We start from the raw sequence: 15,991 nt of genomic DNA, 5'->3' as shown, positions 1-15,991 counted from the left end.
ACAGTTTCTGTTCTAAGACTTAGCTTTTACAGATTTGTCAATGATTTTGTGACAAGTAAATTTTTTAATGCATATTCATTTTTAGCATAAGTAGATTTGTCAATCATTTTGTTTGTATCGATTTCACTTTTCATTTTTATAAAAAATACAGAACGCTTCATAAATTTGCATGTCATCCTTGCACAGGAGCCATGCTAATCTCTGTATCGTTCCAGTTTTAGTCTATGCTGCCGAAGTGAGTGCTGTCAATCATTTTTTACCTACAGTTTATCAAACACTTTATTAATCTTAATTTCAAGAAATTCTCATAAAGCATCAGATACTCATTATTAGGAACAGCCTTATACATAGGATAAATAGACAGTGATTCACAAAATACCATTTCACAATAAATTCTAGAAATTTCAATTCTCTCCTTCCCTTGGATTAATTCTAGCAGTTTTCAAACGTCTCTACAGTGGAAAAAAATTTAAACACAAAAACTAATCACATAGAGTGGCAGAATTGAAGTTTGAAGTTAGTCAAGTTCTATTCATCTTTATCATTGTGTTTTACTGTTTAAACACAGAAATGCATAGTCCTTTATGAGTTGAAAATACAGCCCTGTCCGGAGTGGCTCAGTGGCTTGAGTACCAGCCTGCAAATGAAAGAGTCGCCCGTTCAGCTCCCAGTCAGCACATGCCTGGGTTGCAGGCCAGGTCCCCAGGAAGGGGCGCGCAAGAGGCAACCACACATTGATGTTTCTCTCTCTGTCTTTCTCCTTCCTTTCCCTTCTGTCTAAAAATAAATAAATAAAATATTAAAAAAAAAACACAAGCTGCACCCAAAATGAGCTTGAATTATTCCGAACTGTTGTAAACTGCTCTTTAAATAAATGCATGTGACTGAGTCCCTGCATGTTAGGAGTTTGATCATATAACCAGAGTTCCCCAAAGTAACTTTGATGTATATACAATTTTTATTTAAAGATAAATAATATGTGCTAATATGAATACTACACATGTTATTAAAACAACATTCAACTGTAATTGCAGCAAATGTAAACGTAGAGCAACAAAAGTTTTGTTCCAGGAAAGAATGTTGTGTCATTGACGTTACATAGAATGGCTGGCTACCTTTATTGAGTAAGTTCCAAGGTAGACCTCTCCCATCTGTCCTGTACTTGACATCCTCCTGTTAGGAGACAGTTTTCTTTATGAATGTCTCATACTTATTGTTTGGTAAACTGAGACACTGACTTGTTTCTGGACTATCTTCCCAAGAAGCATGGTTTTCTTTTTGTCTCTTCTGTCCTTTTTTTTTTTTAGTGAGTAGGCACTTGGGTGTCAGGTATTAAGCTCTTGTCTCTCTCATCTGCAAACCCACCCAGTAGTACACCAAGCTTGGCAATGCTGGGGCCAATCAGGTTTCAGCTTCACCAGCAGCCCCCTGTTAGGGGGCGCCACAGAAAGATTGGGAGCCTGCATAGCCAGGACAAGATTGCTCCTTCCTGTTTGTTTGTGGTACTTTCCAGGGGCTTCCTGTTGCCTCTCAGGGGCCAACACTTCTTCACCCCCGAAGAGGCAGTTCCCTCCCACGGCGGCTGGTCCAGTGCGCAGAGCCGCCAGCGCCTGCAGGGCCAGCTCCCCTGCGCTCCCCTGAGAGACGGCAGCACAGCTGGGCACTCCCTCAGGTAGGAATTTGGTTTAATAATCTCCCCTCTTTGTTCCCTCATTTTCAGCGCTGGAAGTTCTCCTCTGAGTTTGCTACTTTTGTAACCCCTCAGACTTCTTATACTTTTTGTAACGTAATTAACAACATTAAACCTAATGATGTTTTCTATTAAATCCTGTCTGTACAGACAACTGGTATGTTTTCTGTTGCTCAACTGGGACCTGACTGGGTCCCCCAGGAAACAAATCCTCAAAGATGAGATCTGGAGATTGGTTTGGGTTTGGCCGCAGGTCTGGGCCCCCCAACCAACGGGGACAGGGGTGAGAGGGTGCTGGCCACTCACGGTGTGCAGGGGCATCTCAATGGATCTGGTCGCCCCCTTGGGGTTCAAGGGCTGCTGCCTTCCTTCTGCAGGGACTACTCCTCTGTGGGACAGATACTTCTAACTGCTCAGAGCACTCACTGAAGGAAGATCACAAGCTTAGGTCTCTGAGATGTGCAGCTCAAGGCCCGGTCAGAGAAGCAGTGAGCTTTCATGACAGCCCTGAAACAATCTCGTATTTACAGTCAGAGAGCTCCAGTAGCTGGAAAAGCAAACAGCACTTGATGGTGCGGTTGTAGAGCTACCTCACCCATTGAATTTGCAGCCTCTTCAAGTGTTTCGTGAGAAGGGACATTTGAGTGAGAAAGAAGCTAGGGGTGGGGCAATCTGGACTCAGATGAAGCTAAACTACTCATCATACTGTCACAGGTGGGCACAGGTAACCAGGTTCTTAGTGATCAGGACAAAGAATTGAACTGAACACCCAGAGTTAATAGAAGAGAACATGGGAGCAGGCCAACTCCAAGCAGAGACTGACCTCATGGGCTGGAGGGACTCTATTCTTATAGGGCGGATCCTTCCTGGCTAGTTTTGGTGGGCTTTTACTGAGTATATACAAGTAGTTGCATTACTTTAAAGCTACTGCGAATGTGGTTTCCCATGATCCTCCCCGATTGGCCACCAGGGAAGAGGGTCCCACAATGCTAGGGAATTAATCCCCGTTTCTCCTGGGGTCCCCCTGTACTAGGTTCACCTTTCTCTAAGCCAGAGAATTATAGCTCTCCATGCTAGAGATTGGTGAAAAAGAAAAGAGTTATTTATTCAAGTTATACAGACTAAAAGTAATGACTTAATGTCTTTGTTAAAATCCCAAAGTCCCTTGAAACACCCACAAACACACACAGTCCTTCCTTCCCCCCTTTGCCCAGTCTGGGGTACCGTATCTCAGGAAAAGAAATAGAAGTCCGTGGCTTAGGCAGCTCTCGCTTTTTCCTAGTAATTTGTGCTCAGCTGGCAGGCCTTCCTCAGTTCCCAGCACCACTGGTGGTGTTGCCAGGATTGCCAGCTAAAGCCACGTGGTGATTCTTCTCATGGCTGCAGGGGCGGGGGGGGGGGGGGGGGGGCTGTTGATCCCCCTTTCTGGGAGAGCAGCGGCAGCAGTGCCGAGAGGGCTAGCGCAGAGCTCATCGTGTCCTGGCCAGAGCAGTTGGCTGCAAGGTTGGCTGAGCCCGGGCGGTGAGAACGCAGGCACAGCATGCGGAGGCCTGGCGGCGGCTGCGGTAACCAGGCAGTGACCCGGTGCTCCCGAGTCACTTATTGGTGGCCCCTTCTTGCGGCCTCGGCTATAGAGCTGGCTGGGGCTCGGAGCCAGGCGGTAGAGGAGCCTCAGGTAGCTGCATCTCGGACGGTGTCTACGTGGCTGCGGGAGTCCCCACTCTGCTAAAGCCGCATGGCTCCCTCTCCTCAGTGGTTGCTGTCCTCCCTGCACTGCCACAGCTGCATGGTTCTCTCTCCTCAGTGGCTGCTGTCCTCCCTGCACTGCCACAGCTGCATGGTTCTCCCTTAATGGCTGCTGCACCTCAGTTTAAATCCCCGTGCCAAATCTTCCTCTGCAGCCCCATTTCCGACTCCTCCCACACTCGGCTTCACATGCCAGAACTCGTATTCTTCTAGTTTCACTGGGCTGCCATCATGAGTCTGGGCAGGCGTGGCCCCATGTCCTGGAGCCAGTCTTCTCTGAGCTCCCACGCAGGCACCGTAACTCGGGGGACCTGCCCCCCAGTTACATCTAGGTGGGGAAGTTACTTCCATTCCCCTGGCTCAGAGATGATCACAGCTATTTAACATATCCATGCAACCAGTTAAAAGTTATAGATATGCCAAATGACCACGCCAGAGGGTAGCTGCAAGGCTGTTGCTATGCAAAACAGCTCTCAATGGCCCTGCTTCACTTGTCCCTTCCCCTGGGGTGGAGAGTGAGGACATTCTCTATATTTTTCTAATATTTCCTGGACACCTTGAGTTCTGAACTCCATCACAAATCTCTATTTGGGGACCCTTTGGCTGCAACCTCCTACAATACCTCCCCATCCCTTCTCAAACTATACCCCGTGGAGGACCAGCTCAAAACAGGCATTTTCTACAACTCACAGCGTCTGAGGGCCAGAGGCAGCTGAGCAGGGCGGTGCTGCTGGCTCAGGGTCTCTCAGGAGGCTGCATTCAAGACATTAGGTCCTGCTGAGACTGTATTATCTAACAGCTTGCCTGGGGCTATTTCCAAGATGGCTCACCTGGCTCTTGGTGAGGGGCTCAGTTTCACCACAACCTTTACACCCCGGCAGCTGGCTTTCCCTAGAGCAAGTGACCCCAGAGAGAAAGAGTGAGGCAGAAAGCCACAGTTTGTGGCCTGGCCTCGGAAGTGAGGTTGTATCGATCACAAAACCAACCAGGATACGTGTTGGAGGGGACCCCACCAGGGCAAGGACACCAGAGGCAGGAATTGGGAACCACCTGGAAAGTGGCCTGTCACAGTGACATTGCTCCCGCGGACCAAACTTGTCACCTTCCGTCTCTATAGACGCTCTCATCAGGCTTCTGAGTTTGAGGTTAGGTTTGTTGAGTTGTGGTGTATGGATCTTGGGAATATGTTGAAGTGATAGTCTAAGAACCATGTGAAGGGTTTTTCGAAGAAATTAATGCTGTGCACTTCCCCCCTGCACTGAAGATTGTAGCAGAGCCATGGATCTGTTTGGAGACATAGACGACATTTCTTCAGAGAGTGATGACGACAATCAACTGCTTATCCCAGGACAGCTTGCTGTAAGTGCAGTCACTAACCCCAACTGGTCCCACTGTTCAGAGCAAAGAAGACATTTCCGGAGGCTGAAGGTTCTGACTCCCTCATGTGGGGAGGGCACGTGGGTAACTGAGTGGCAGTCAGGAACATCTGCTGAATGGGTGACTTTCTTAGCTATGCCGAGAATTTCTGGATATTAATGGGCAAAGAAGGAACTGCTTAGAATGAGGTTGATATCAAACTTTAGGGTCTAGACTGTGAGGACTCAAAATTTAAAAACCTTTGATTTCCAGGTTATTCAGGCCTGTGTCAAGAAGTGTGTGCTATCTGATATTCTTCTCTGATTTTAATAGTTACTTAACCTTGAGGTGTTGCATAATTTCATACTTCTGTTGCTATCTTATGCAAAGTAGGTATGTCAGCAAAATAGACAGTTTTTAAAAAAGATTTTATTTATTCATTTCTGCAGAGACGGGCAGGAAGGTAGACAGAGAGGGAGAGAAACATTAATGTGTGAGAAAAATGTCAATGGTTGCCTCTCGCACACCCCCTACTGGGGACCTCTCCTGCAACCCAGGCATGTGCCTTGACTGGGAATTGAACTAGCAACCTCTCAGTTCACAGGTGTGCTGCTTAACCCACTGAACCACACCAGCCAGGGTGAGATAGACTATTTTTTTCCTGGTAATGAAGGCTAATGACTCTAGTGGGTTTTGGGGGTTGCAGAGGATGAAATTTTAGGGAAGGCCTGGAGGGGTTGCTGGCTGCTTTATCCCTAAACCGGTGTCTAAATGTACCTCCAGTCAACTCCAGTCAAACCTATACCTGTCTGGTGTCACGTCAAGCCCTGACGTTCTGATTCTTCTCTTAGGATGTACACAGGTCGCCCCAGGGCCAGCGGGAGGAAGTGCCGATTTCTGAAGCCAGGATGGAAATAGAAATTCCCCATTTCAACTCTGATTTAGGAAATGAATTGTACTTTGTTAAGCTACCCAAATTTCTCAGCATAGAGCCCAAGTAAGAAAACTGATTAAAATTTTCTTTTTACTCAAGATACTGAATAAAAATATGTAGAATGTAAATGTTTTTTCTTATTTATCATGAGCCAGCTAATTACAAAGATGGGCGATTTCTCATGTAACTGAAAAAAATAAGTTTAGGGTGTTCTGTGATAGAAAAATGATGGATTACTGGTGTGAGTTTAAATGCTAATACTTCTAGCATTTTGGCACTTTCTTATAAATAAACAGACATCACAGGCGATAAAGGTATTTTTCATTAGTATAAAGCTTAAAAATCAGAAAACAAGAGTAAGTGTGCTAATCACAAGTGTTCAGTACAAAGGCCATCGTGAATCTAGAAAAGACAAGGATTTTGTGCAACAAGATGGTGTTGATTGGTATGATTTACACAGATGCATGAATGTGGCTCTTGTGCAATTAAACATGACAGTTTTCTTTGAAAATACAGAAAGATAGATTGTGTGTTACCTGTATTTTAGAAGACATTTTTGTCAAGGAAAGACTTAGAATTATAAGTCATGTTTTGGTTCTATTTCATAATGTATTTTAAAATCAGATATCAAGAATGTATAGTAATTTTCGTATTTCCTTGAATTTTTTACATGAAGTGATTGGTCTATTGTGATTTTTAAAACATATTGGTGCATGTTATAAAGATTATAATTTATAGTATTAATCATATTTATTACTAATGTGGCTAATGTGATATTAAAAAACAATTTTTAGACCTTTTGATCCTCAGTATTATGAAGATGAATTTGCAGATGAGAAAGTGCTTGACGAGGAAGAAAGAACCAGGTTGAAAATAAAGGTACCAGTTTACTTAAATCCCTTTTTTTGTTGTTTTTCCTTTTATAAAATACAATGCAGGCATATTAACTTGAGACTTGAGCTTATGAAATGATCTGTTATGCAAGGAATTACATGTCTTTTCAGAATATGTTTAGGGGAAAAAGTATATCATCTTTTGTTTAAAATGTTTTTATTAATTTTAGAGTGAGAGGAAGGGGGTTGGGGGGAAAGACAGAGGGTGAGAGAGAAACAGAAACATTGATTTGTTGTTCCACTTATTCATTCACTGGTGGGTTGTTGAATGTGCCCTGACCAGGGATTGAACCCACAACCTTGGCGTATGGGGACAATGCTCTGACCAAATGAACTACCCAGCCAGGGCCATCATCTTTTTCTCATCTCTGTAGAATTGTCACTTTTCTAACCTTTTATTTGTTGTAGTTTTTTTGAAAGAATTTTGAAAGAATAATTTTTGAAAGACAAAAATTATTGAAAATTGTTAGCTACTTCTTTTGAGATAAATGATAATGTAGCTAGGAACAAGGACTGCCTTCATGTGTTATAGGGGATAGATCCTAGGACTTCCCACAATGGGAGCGTCTCAGGTCCTTTATGGACATTCAGACTGTGCACAAAAAGAGCCCTGGTCTTTAGGCAGTCCCTTTGGAGAAGGCCTGGGATGGTCAGGCACGACCGTCGCCCTCACAGTGACTCACATGCGCTTCTGTCCGGGCTCCTGTGGCAGCCGTGGACAGGATCCACTTCCAGGCTACTTCTGTGACTTGGCATTCCCTACCATCTGGGTAAGATGAACTTGAACTAAAAAGTAGGGCAAAACACAAGTCTCAGATTTTAATTTGTTGTTAATTCTTTGTTTATTCTTTAAAAATATTTTTAAATTATAAGGCCCAGAGCTTTGTTATTAGGCTAATGGGCACTTTTTTAGCCTTCTTTCATTGGGTTCAGAGCCCTTCAAGTGGCCCTGCCACAGGCAGAGGTCTCAGCTTCAACTGCCCACCTCAGGGGACCCAAAGCCTCCTCTTCTCCCCCTCAGAGCTCTTGATGTGCAGATAACAGCTCCATCCTGCCTTGATTTAGCTTCTGCTTCCACTGTTGTCTACGAACTGGGGCTCAGAAAAGATTTTTTTTTTAAAGATTTTATTTATTTATTTTTAGGGAGCGGAGGGGGGGAGAGAGAGAGAGAGAGAGAAACATCAATGTGCGGTTGCTGGGGGTTATGGCCTGCAACCCAGGAATGTACCCTGGCTGGGAATCGAACCTGGGACGCTTTGGTTCCCAGCCCACGCTCAATCCACTGAGCTACGCCAGCCAGGGCTTAAATCTTTTTTTTTTTTTAAGATTTTATTTATTTATCTTTAGAGAGAGAGAGGGAGAGAAATATCAATGTGTGGTTGCCTCTCACATGCCCCCTACTGGAGACCTGGCCTACTACTCAGGCATGTGCCCCGACTGGGAATCAAACCAGCAACCCTTTGGTTCACAGGCTGGTGCTTAATCCACTGAGCCATACCAGCCAGGGCCAGAAAAGATTTAACACAACGTCTGGTTGGTTTAACCAGTAGCTCTAGGTGTTTGTAGCAGGAGGGTGTCAGTGTGGCCCGACCAGCTATTGTTTGTCAGCTTGTTCTGTCACTGCCCATGAATTCTTGGCACATGATTAGAAGTCTCTTGAGAGAAAAACATGCAAGCCCACCACGCTGGGTTTCTAACGCCTTTGTGCTCGGAGCCAGGTGGAAAATACTATCCGATGGAGGGCACGCCGGGATGCAGCAGGAAATGAAATTAAAGAAAGCAACGCTCGGATCGTGAAGTGGTCAGATGGGAGGTGAGCGCCGGCTGCCTGCAGAATACTGAGACACCCAGAGGGAGGCCTGGGAGAGTGTGAAGTTGTCTGTGTAGGACCTTCTTTTGGGGTCATGTTTCATTACACTGTGAACAAAGTCTGTGCCTCTGATATTACCTGGGAAAGCTGAGAGAGAAAGATGGGGCGGCGGCCACAGTGCTGTGCTGGTGGGAGACGAGGACCGGACCCCTGACGTGGTTCGGTTCATGGTGTCTGTCTGTCTGTTCAGGTGAAGCTGTATGTTAGTTCCTGTGTGTGAGCTATTAGATATTTTACACTGATGTGTTTTTAAAAGTTGTTTGTTTTACTAATGAAGTGGTAGAGACTGGGAAAATGACAAAACAACTATATTTCAAGTGGCAGGAGGATGGATTTTTACCACCTTTTGCTTTGAAGGGAGACAGGTTAGTTATTTACAGTATCTTTTCTTAGGAGTTCGGCATGAGGACGGGGCCTGCACTTCGCAGCATTTAAGCAAGGCTAACGGGGTGGAAAGGCAGCTGCAGGACTGCTCGTCTAACCACCCTCATAACGGACCTGTTTCTCTTTTCCAGCCTGTCCCTGCACTTGGGCAGCGAGGTGTTCGATGTCTACAAAGCCCCACTGCAGGGCAACCACACCCACCTGTTTGTTAGAGAAGATACTGGCCTACAAGGACAAGCCATCTTCAAATACAAACTCACCTTTAGGTAACTATTCGTACGGATGCATTGCTATTTGCGGTTAAAGAGCAACAAGGGAGAGAGGTGTGCAAAAGCCCTAATGACCTACTTTCGAGGAGCAGTTCACCAAGGACCATGGTCTGGTTCCGGGACTACTTTTCACCTTTGCTGCCATGGCCGTTTCCCAGGGGGCTGGTTCATGCTGACAAACTACCGTGAGAAAGCTATATGAACCACAGGCCCATGGTATTAATTCGCCTTGATTAAGGCGCCTCGGAAGAGGCCTGGAAGGCTCATCTGTGCTGGTCAGCGCGTGCTTTCTCTTTACTGAAACTTGCCTGGGAAGTGAAGAGATCATGAGAACGTTTGTGTGCACCTGCAGTCGAGGAAAGGGAAGAGCTAGATGGTGCGACAGGCTGCTGCCCAACCCACACAGACAGCTGCTCAGTGCTGTGCACGCCTGTGCTTTGGCCGGCCCCTTCCCTGGGCGCCGCAGTCCGCCCCTCCCCACGCCCTCCCTCTGAAGGACATGCCAGGCAGCTGTCCTGGAGAAGTGTCACAGTGCACATAAGGCTTTTCTTAGGGGGTCATGGAAAAGCTCTAAAATCAGATGGCGGTAATGGTGTAAATTAACTGTGTAAATTAAAAATTGTTTAATTATATATTAAAATGGGTGAATTTTATGGTATAAAAATTATACTTGATAAATCTTTTGTTCTGTTTTAAAGACTGTACTGGATAGCTCAGAGGTGCTGCTTTACATCTGTCCGCGGAAGCTTGAGGAGGAGTCTCAGTCTCACTAGTGTTTAGTTTCCTCATCTATAAAATGGAAATATAGCATCTACCTCACAGGAATGTTGTATCACTTAAGCCCTGGCCAGGTGGCTCAGTTAGATGGAGCATTATCCCTTACACCAAAAGTTTCAGAGTTCGACTCCCAGTCAGGGCACATGCATAAGTTGCAGGTTCGGTTCCCAGTTGGGGCACATATGGGAGGCAACCAGTCAATGTTTCTCTCTCACATTGATGTTTCCCTCTCTCTCTCCCCTCTCCCTTTCCTCTCTCCATAAAATCAATAAAAGTATATCTCTAGGGAAGGATTTAAAAAAACATCATGTAGTGCAGAGACCTGGCACAATAAATGTTGCTCAATCCAACCTCCTGATGACCTCTTCTGCAACGGCATGCTAGAAGACAAAGGATTCTCAGCGGGCACCATTTTCGTGGTGCCCCACGCTCCCCACTGGAACAGCACTGCACTGTGTCCAGCACAGTTTCACTCCTTACACCCCATGTCTCACAGCCACACCCTCCTTCAGATGCTCTCTCCTAAGGACCATCCTTTCTTCTCTCTGATGTCCTTAAAACCCACCTTCCTTTACTCAGGAGGACAGTGCTTTCTGCACCAGGGCCTCCTGTTCCATTTTGGTCCCCCTGAGCTGTCACGAGGCCCCCACGCCATTGTGACCTGCCTCCTCATTTTGACCTTCCATTTTTATTCAGATGGAGGGGCTTGTCTTTAGTTCTTAAACCGTGCCTTTTCCAGCCCCTGCACCTCCCTCTTGGAACTGAGATTTCATAGCCCTTCTTTTCTGTGTTCGTAGTGGGGGGTTTTCTTTGTAAAAATCCCTACCCTGCCGAGGGTCTCTCCTCCCATCCCCCTCCCACTTCACCCCATCCTGTTCTCCAGGGGGTGGGGCAGAGGGAGGAACTTCTCCAGAAGCAGAGAGGAAGGGGGGTTCAGAGGCACCAGGACCCGGGGTGCTGCCTCCCTGCTTTGCTCAAGGAGAGGTGGTCATTGTCCGCAGCTGTTCGTGCAGTATGATTGCCTCCAAATGTTCTTAGTAACCAGACTTTCTTGTTCACTTCCTGCAGACCTCACTCTACAGACTATGCCACACGTAAGAAGATGACCCTGCCACTCGCTAATAGATACTCAAGGACACAGAAGATTAGAATCTTACCAATAGCTGGTCTTGATCCTGAATGCCAGCGCACAGAGAAGATTAAGGTACATTGGCTAAGCTTTATCCTGGGATTTTGGGGTATTAATAGCTGTATTTTCCCGAATATTAATTCACCATTTTTATTGCCATAGTCAATTTATCTCCTGTAGTTATCAGGGAGCCTTCTGACAAGTAGGTTAACCACCGGCTGCAGGTGAGATACAGCCAATCGGGTGTTCTCTCTCCACTCTGAGATTTCAGAGGAAACTGGTAATTTTTAAAAAATGACAGCCTTTGACAGATGTCACAAAATTGTGTTAGCCTGATAAGAAGTGATTCAGGAAGGTCAAAAGGACATTTCTGACTCCTTCAAAACTGGCCCTGCCTTGTGCACCCTAACATGTGGAATGCCACACAGATGGAAGGGGGTGAAGGCTCTACTTTGGGGCTCAGGGACCTTCCCTCACCTGTGCTTCTTGTCGGCAGGGGCTGTGGGGAGCTAGCTGTCTGGATGGAGGGCCCCAGACAGGAATGTCTGGGCACCATGGTGATTTGGGGGAGCCTGGGCAAGTCAGGTGTCTGTGTTGGGCTGGCAGAAAGAGCCTCCCTCAGGTGTCCACTGGGCACACCAACATTGCTCAGGCTGGTCGCTGCTCTCTGGGCCCTGCCTGGCAGCACAGGGGACATTGCAGCTCCCAAGGCTGTGCCTGTGCCAGTTCTGCTGAGACGGTGAGTGTGGGGGAGCCTTCTGCCTCTTCGCCTGTGAGCAGCCCTCACGCCCTGGAACGAAACAGGGTGGTCACTGTGTGGTGACAGGTGTGGCGTGGAGAGAACGGTCCTGACAGAGGAAATAGAATGGAATTAGGTTCAAGCAGGCACAAAAGTTGTTCCTTTCTAAGTTCAGTGATGTATTTGCTTCTTTACAGAAAGAAGAAGAACGTTTGCGGGCTTCTACTCACCAGGGGACAATCCCTCTTCCAGAGAAGCAGAAGCAGCTGGGGCCAAGGGTCCCTAACCAGCAGTCCAGCAGTGATGATGATGACAACGAAGATGAGGAGGAGGAGGAGGAGGTGGAAGAGGAGGAGGAAGAAAGTGACGAAGCCAGTACAAGCCAGTGCCTCGGGGGCCTCGGAGGTGAGTCGGGTGTGGAGGTAGCACTGCCCCTCGGAGCCACAGGCCTGCTCCTGCTCTGTGGGGCGCTTCCTTACTCCCTGGCCTGCTATTATTTGCTCAGGGCCACAGCAGAGGGGGCTTTTTGTTGGTTTGTTTTTGTTAGGGCCACTGTCCCACTGTAAAGCTAAGGTGGGAAAATAAGGCAAAAGAAAGACAATGAAACAATTCTGTCCTTATGGAGGAAAATGCGTAACAGAGGCAGTTCGCCTTCTTATGAAATTAAGGACCCAACATTTAACCTTGGTATCTTGAAAGAAAATGTGTGCTTAAAGCCCTTTTGGTGTTTAAAAGTGACCAATCTGAGAAGGAACCCTCTCCAGTCCAAGGTATTTCAGCGTGTCTGACAGTCAGTTACATGGGGGTGGCAGAGGAGTGTCTGCAGTTGTTTGCGTGGAAGGAGACGTGCAGGCTTTGGTCGTTCCAACAGCTTCATTAACCCGAAGACTGTCACGGTGGGCAGTGCACACAGGTACAGTCTCCTCGGTGCTCGAATCACCGGCCTGCATTATCTATTTGTCCTGTAGTCCACTTTGGCACAGAGCTCTTACCTACTTTTGCCCACCCCAGTATAGACCTTCTCATCAAAACTTTAAAAAAAAAAATGTTGGTTCCTCAAGGAAAAATGTGCAGTAGGAAGTAACAATAGTCAGCAGTAGAAAACTTCAGTAATGAAAGAGTCTTCATCTTGGAAGGCAGTCAGTCTCATGTCTGTAGTTGCTTCGCTTTCAGAGGAACGAGGCAGAATCTGTTCATCAGACAGTGACGTGGGATCAGAGGAGGAAACAGCTCACGGATTACTGAGAACAAAGCAACTCTCCAGTGATGAGGTAAAAGCGAGTTTGTTTCATTCCAAAGGGTTTGCTCTGTACCCAGGAGCCGACTTCCAAAGAGGAGCTCAGAGCCTGGGAGCACGTCACTGAGCCTAGTGAGATGAGAGCAGCAGCAGGACTGGGGCGGCCCTGGTCAGGGGGCGTGGGAGAGTGTTAGTTTGTGGGGCACCCCGGCCAGGGTGGGTGTGGCCAGGGAGTTGGAAAGGCCTGTGAGAAAGGCTCAGGGCCCTTGCATACCAGGTCTCCTCTGGAGAACAAGAAAGAGTTCAATGAGGAAAGCAAGGGGTCCCCCATGTTCATTGTGGTAGCTGGGCATCTTTATTGTTTAGGTGTAATGGTAGTGGAGGCATATTTTATTTCCATTTTTAAAAAAATATTTTAATTGTATCTTTTCCATTGCCACTTATCCCCCTTATCCCTCCTCCCCAGCAATCACCATACTGTGGTCCATGTCCACGAGTCCTGTTTTTTTTTTGCTCAACCCCTCCACCCCTAACCTCCCCCACCTCCAACAACTGTCAGCTTGCTCTCCATCTATGAGTCTGTCTTTCTTGTTAGTTCACTTTGTTCCTCAGATTCCACATAAAAGTGAAATCATAAAGTATTTGTCTCTCTCTGACTGACTTATTTCACTTAACATAATGTTCTCCAGGTCCATCCATGCTGTCTCAAAGGGTAAAATTTTCGTCTTTTTTACAACTGAGTAGTATTTCGTAGTGTAAATGCCCCACAGTTATTTTATCCACTCACCTAGTGATGGACACTTGGGCTGCTTCCATATCTTGGTGATTGTAAATAACACTGCAATGAAGAGAGGGGTGCTTATGTCCTTTCAAATTAGTGTTTTGGGTTCCTTCGGATATATTCCCAGAAGAGGGATCACTGGGTCAAAAGGCAGATCCACTTTTAGTTTTTTGAGGCATTTCCATACTGCTTTCCATGGTGGTTACACCAGTCCGCATTTGCATGTTACTAAAATATTTTTTCTTTAGCCCTGGCTGGTGTGGCTCAGTGAATTAAGTGACGGCCTGCAGACTGAAGGGTTGCTAGCTTGATTCCCAGTCAGGGCACATGCCTGGGTTGTCAGCCAGATCCCCAGTTAGGGGTGTGCCAAGGACGGTGCGAGAGGCAACTGATTGATGCGTTTCTTACACATTGATGTTTCTCTCCCTCTCTTACTCCTTTCCCCTCTCTAAAAATAAATAAATAAAATTTTAAAGAAATTGTTCATTGTATAAGGGAGGCATTCATTTTCACTCATTCATAAAAATATACATATTTAAAACTTTAAGAGCACATAAAACACCAGCAGTCATTTTAAAAAAATCAATAAGCTTTAAAATACTGAATTTAGACAGGGAGAGTAAAGTACTAAGGAAGCAGAGGGATGCATTTCAAGATACTGACAGAAATCCTAGTGAGCACAGTGAGGAGCGTCCCTCTGGCCATGACCACCTCCAGGGGAAGCGCGGCTTTCCTTCTCCCACCTGCTAGGCACAGTGTCCGCACACACCGGTCGCCAGTGGGGGGTTTTCATGTGAAGGCGGGCTCTCCTCAGTGAGCTCTGAACCACTTTCAAAACAACTTCCAGAAACGTTTGATAGTGAAGTTTACCTCTTATCTCATGTTTTTTCAGGAGGTGAACCCTCCAGAAACTGGAAAGCAGGGGGAGAAGAGAAAGAGGATGTCAGAAGCATGAAACATGCACTCACTCACTGTCTGTCTTGTTTTGAACAGTTTGTTTTAAAATAATGATGAAATGACTTGTTTTGTTTGAAGTGATGAATTGAGTTGCTTTTGCATAATGCCAGTTGTGAATAAAGAATGTTCAGAAGCAAGTCTGTGACTTTAGAAAATCCATTTCCTGTTTGCTCTGGGTCTTAGTTTTGTGTGCCTTCTTGCCATTCGGGCTTGCTCTGTCCCCGTGGGGCTCAGAGGTAAGCTTGGGTTTAAGGCTGGTATCACCTCCTCTGGGGTGTCCTCCCTGTTCTTTCTAGCTGGGTTCAGAATCTTCAGTGCTCTATGGTCTCTGTTGGCATGGCGCCAACTTTCCATTGACCACATGGCCCGATGACCTTCAAAGAGCAGGTTCAGCAGGGGAAGGCTCACTGGACTTTGGGTGCTTTGCCAGGTGCTGAGCAGACCTTACCAACTCTAATCCTCAGAAAACATGGAGGGCCGGGACTGTTATTCCAGTTTTACAGATGTGGAAGCTGAGGTGTAAAGAAATTAAGACTGGCCCTGGATGGTGTAACTGAGTGGATTGAGTGCTAGCCTGTGAACCAAAGGGTCACCGGTTCGATTCCCAGTCAGGGCTCATGCCTGGGTTGCCAGCCAGCTCCTCAGTAGGGGGCGTGTGAGAGGCAACCACACATTAGTGTTTCTCTCCCTCTTTCTTCTTCCCTTCCCCTCTCTGAAAAAATAAAATCTTTATTGAAAAAAAAAGAAATTAAGACTGCTATCCAAAGCTTTTTCTTCCCAAGTAAAGAAAAATCACCATTTTGAGACAAGGCAGGATCTTCTGTGCACAGCCAAAATGCTGAGCAGGCACATTAATGACCTTATGGAAAAAGACACCCAAAATACCTACTTGAGATAAATAGCCAGCACAGAGCAGTAGGAGACAAAACAGATTTAGCTTCTAACTTTGTGACTGGTGCAGTAACTGGAATGTAATAGGTACCTAGTAAGTGTTTACTGAATGAACAAACCATCAGTAATATCTCGGGCAAGTTACTCAACTTCTCTGATGTCAGTTTCCTCAAATCAGTGGTGTTTGGACTTGACCATGTAATATATCATTATTTAATATTTATATTTCTCTGCCTTTGAGGATTAAAAATACTAATTTGATGTTTTAAAAAATGTTTTATTGCTAAATAGCAGAAAACCTGGATTTACATTATATTTCCCTTCCTTTTATACTTTCA

General features: G+C 46.0%; 1 protein-coding gene and 1 non-coding gene across 3 annotated transcripts; one reads left to right on the top strand and one right to left on the bottom strand.

Moving 5' to 3' along the window:
- Positions 1-141: 141 nt before the first annotated feature.
- On the bottom strand, positions 142-243 carry LOC114493591. The gene has a single exon (XR_003684225.1). It is a non-coding gene; the product is annotated as a U6 spliceosomal RNA (small nuclear RNA).
- Positions 244-816: 573 nt separating this feature from the next.
- Positions 817-14,912, top strand: LOC118502178 (RNA polymerase-associated protein LEO1-like). 2 transcript variants are annotated; one of them, XM_036033556.1, is made up of 10 exons: positions 817-1,672; positions 4,701-4,795; positions 5,644-5,789; positions 6,521-6,605; positions 8,338-8,432; positions 9,005-9,139; positions 10,988-11,123; positions 11,985-12,192; positions 12,961-13,058; positions 14,698-14,912. In XM_036033556.1, exons 2-10 carry the CDS (start codon positions 4,715-4,717, stop codon positions 14,758-14,760), a joined length of 1,047 nt encoding a protein of 348 aa, XP_035889449.1. In that variant the 5' UTR covers positions 817-1,672; positions 4,701-4,714; the 3' UTR covers positions 14,761-14,912. The 2 variants fall into 2 exon arrangements, with proteins under 2 accessions (XP_035889449.1, XP_035889458.1); XM_036033565.1 differs by lacking the exon at positions 817-1,672 and having other exon boundaries at positions 4,414-4,795.
- The last annotated feature ends 1,079 nt before the right edge of the window (positions 14,913-15,991 follow it).

Source organism: Phyllostomus discolor, chromosome 1 (genome assembly GCF_004126475.2).
Source record: "Phyllostomus discolor isolate MPI-MPIP mPhyDis1 chromosome 1, mPhyDis1.pri.v3, whole genome shotgun sequence".
Taxonomy (NCBI): Eukaryota; Metazoa; Chordata; class Mammalia; order Chiroptera; family Phyllostomidae; genus Phyllostomus; species Phyllostomus discolor.
This window is presented reverse-complemented; position numbering and strand designations above follow the sequence as displayed.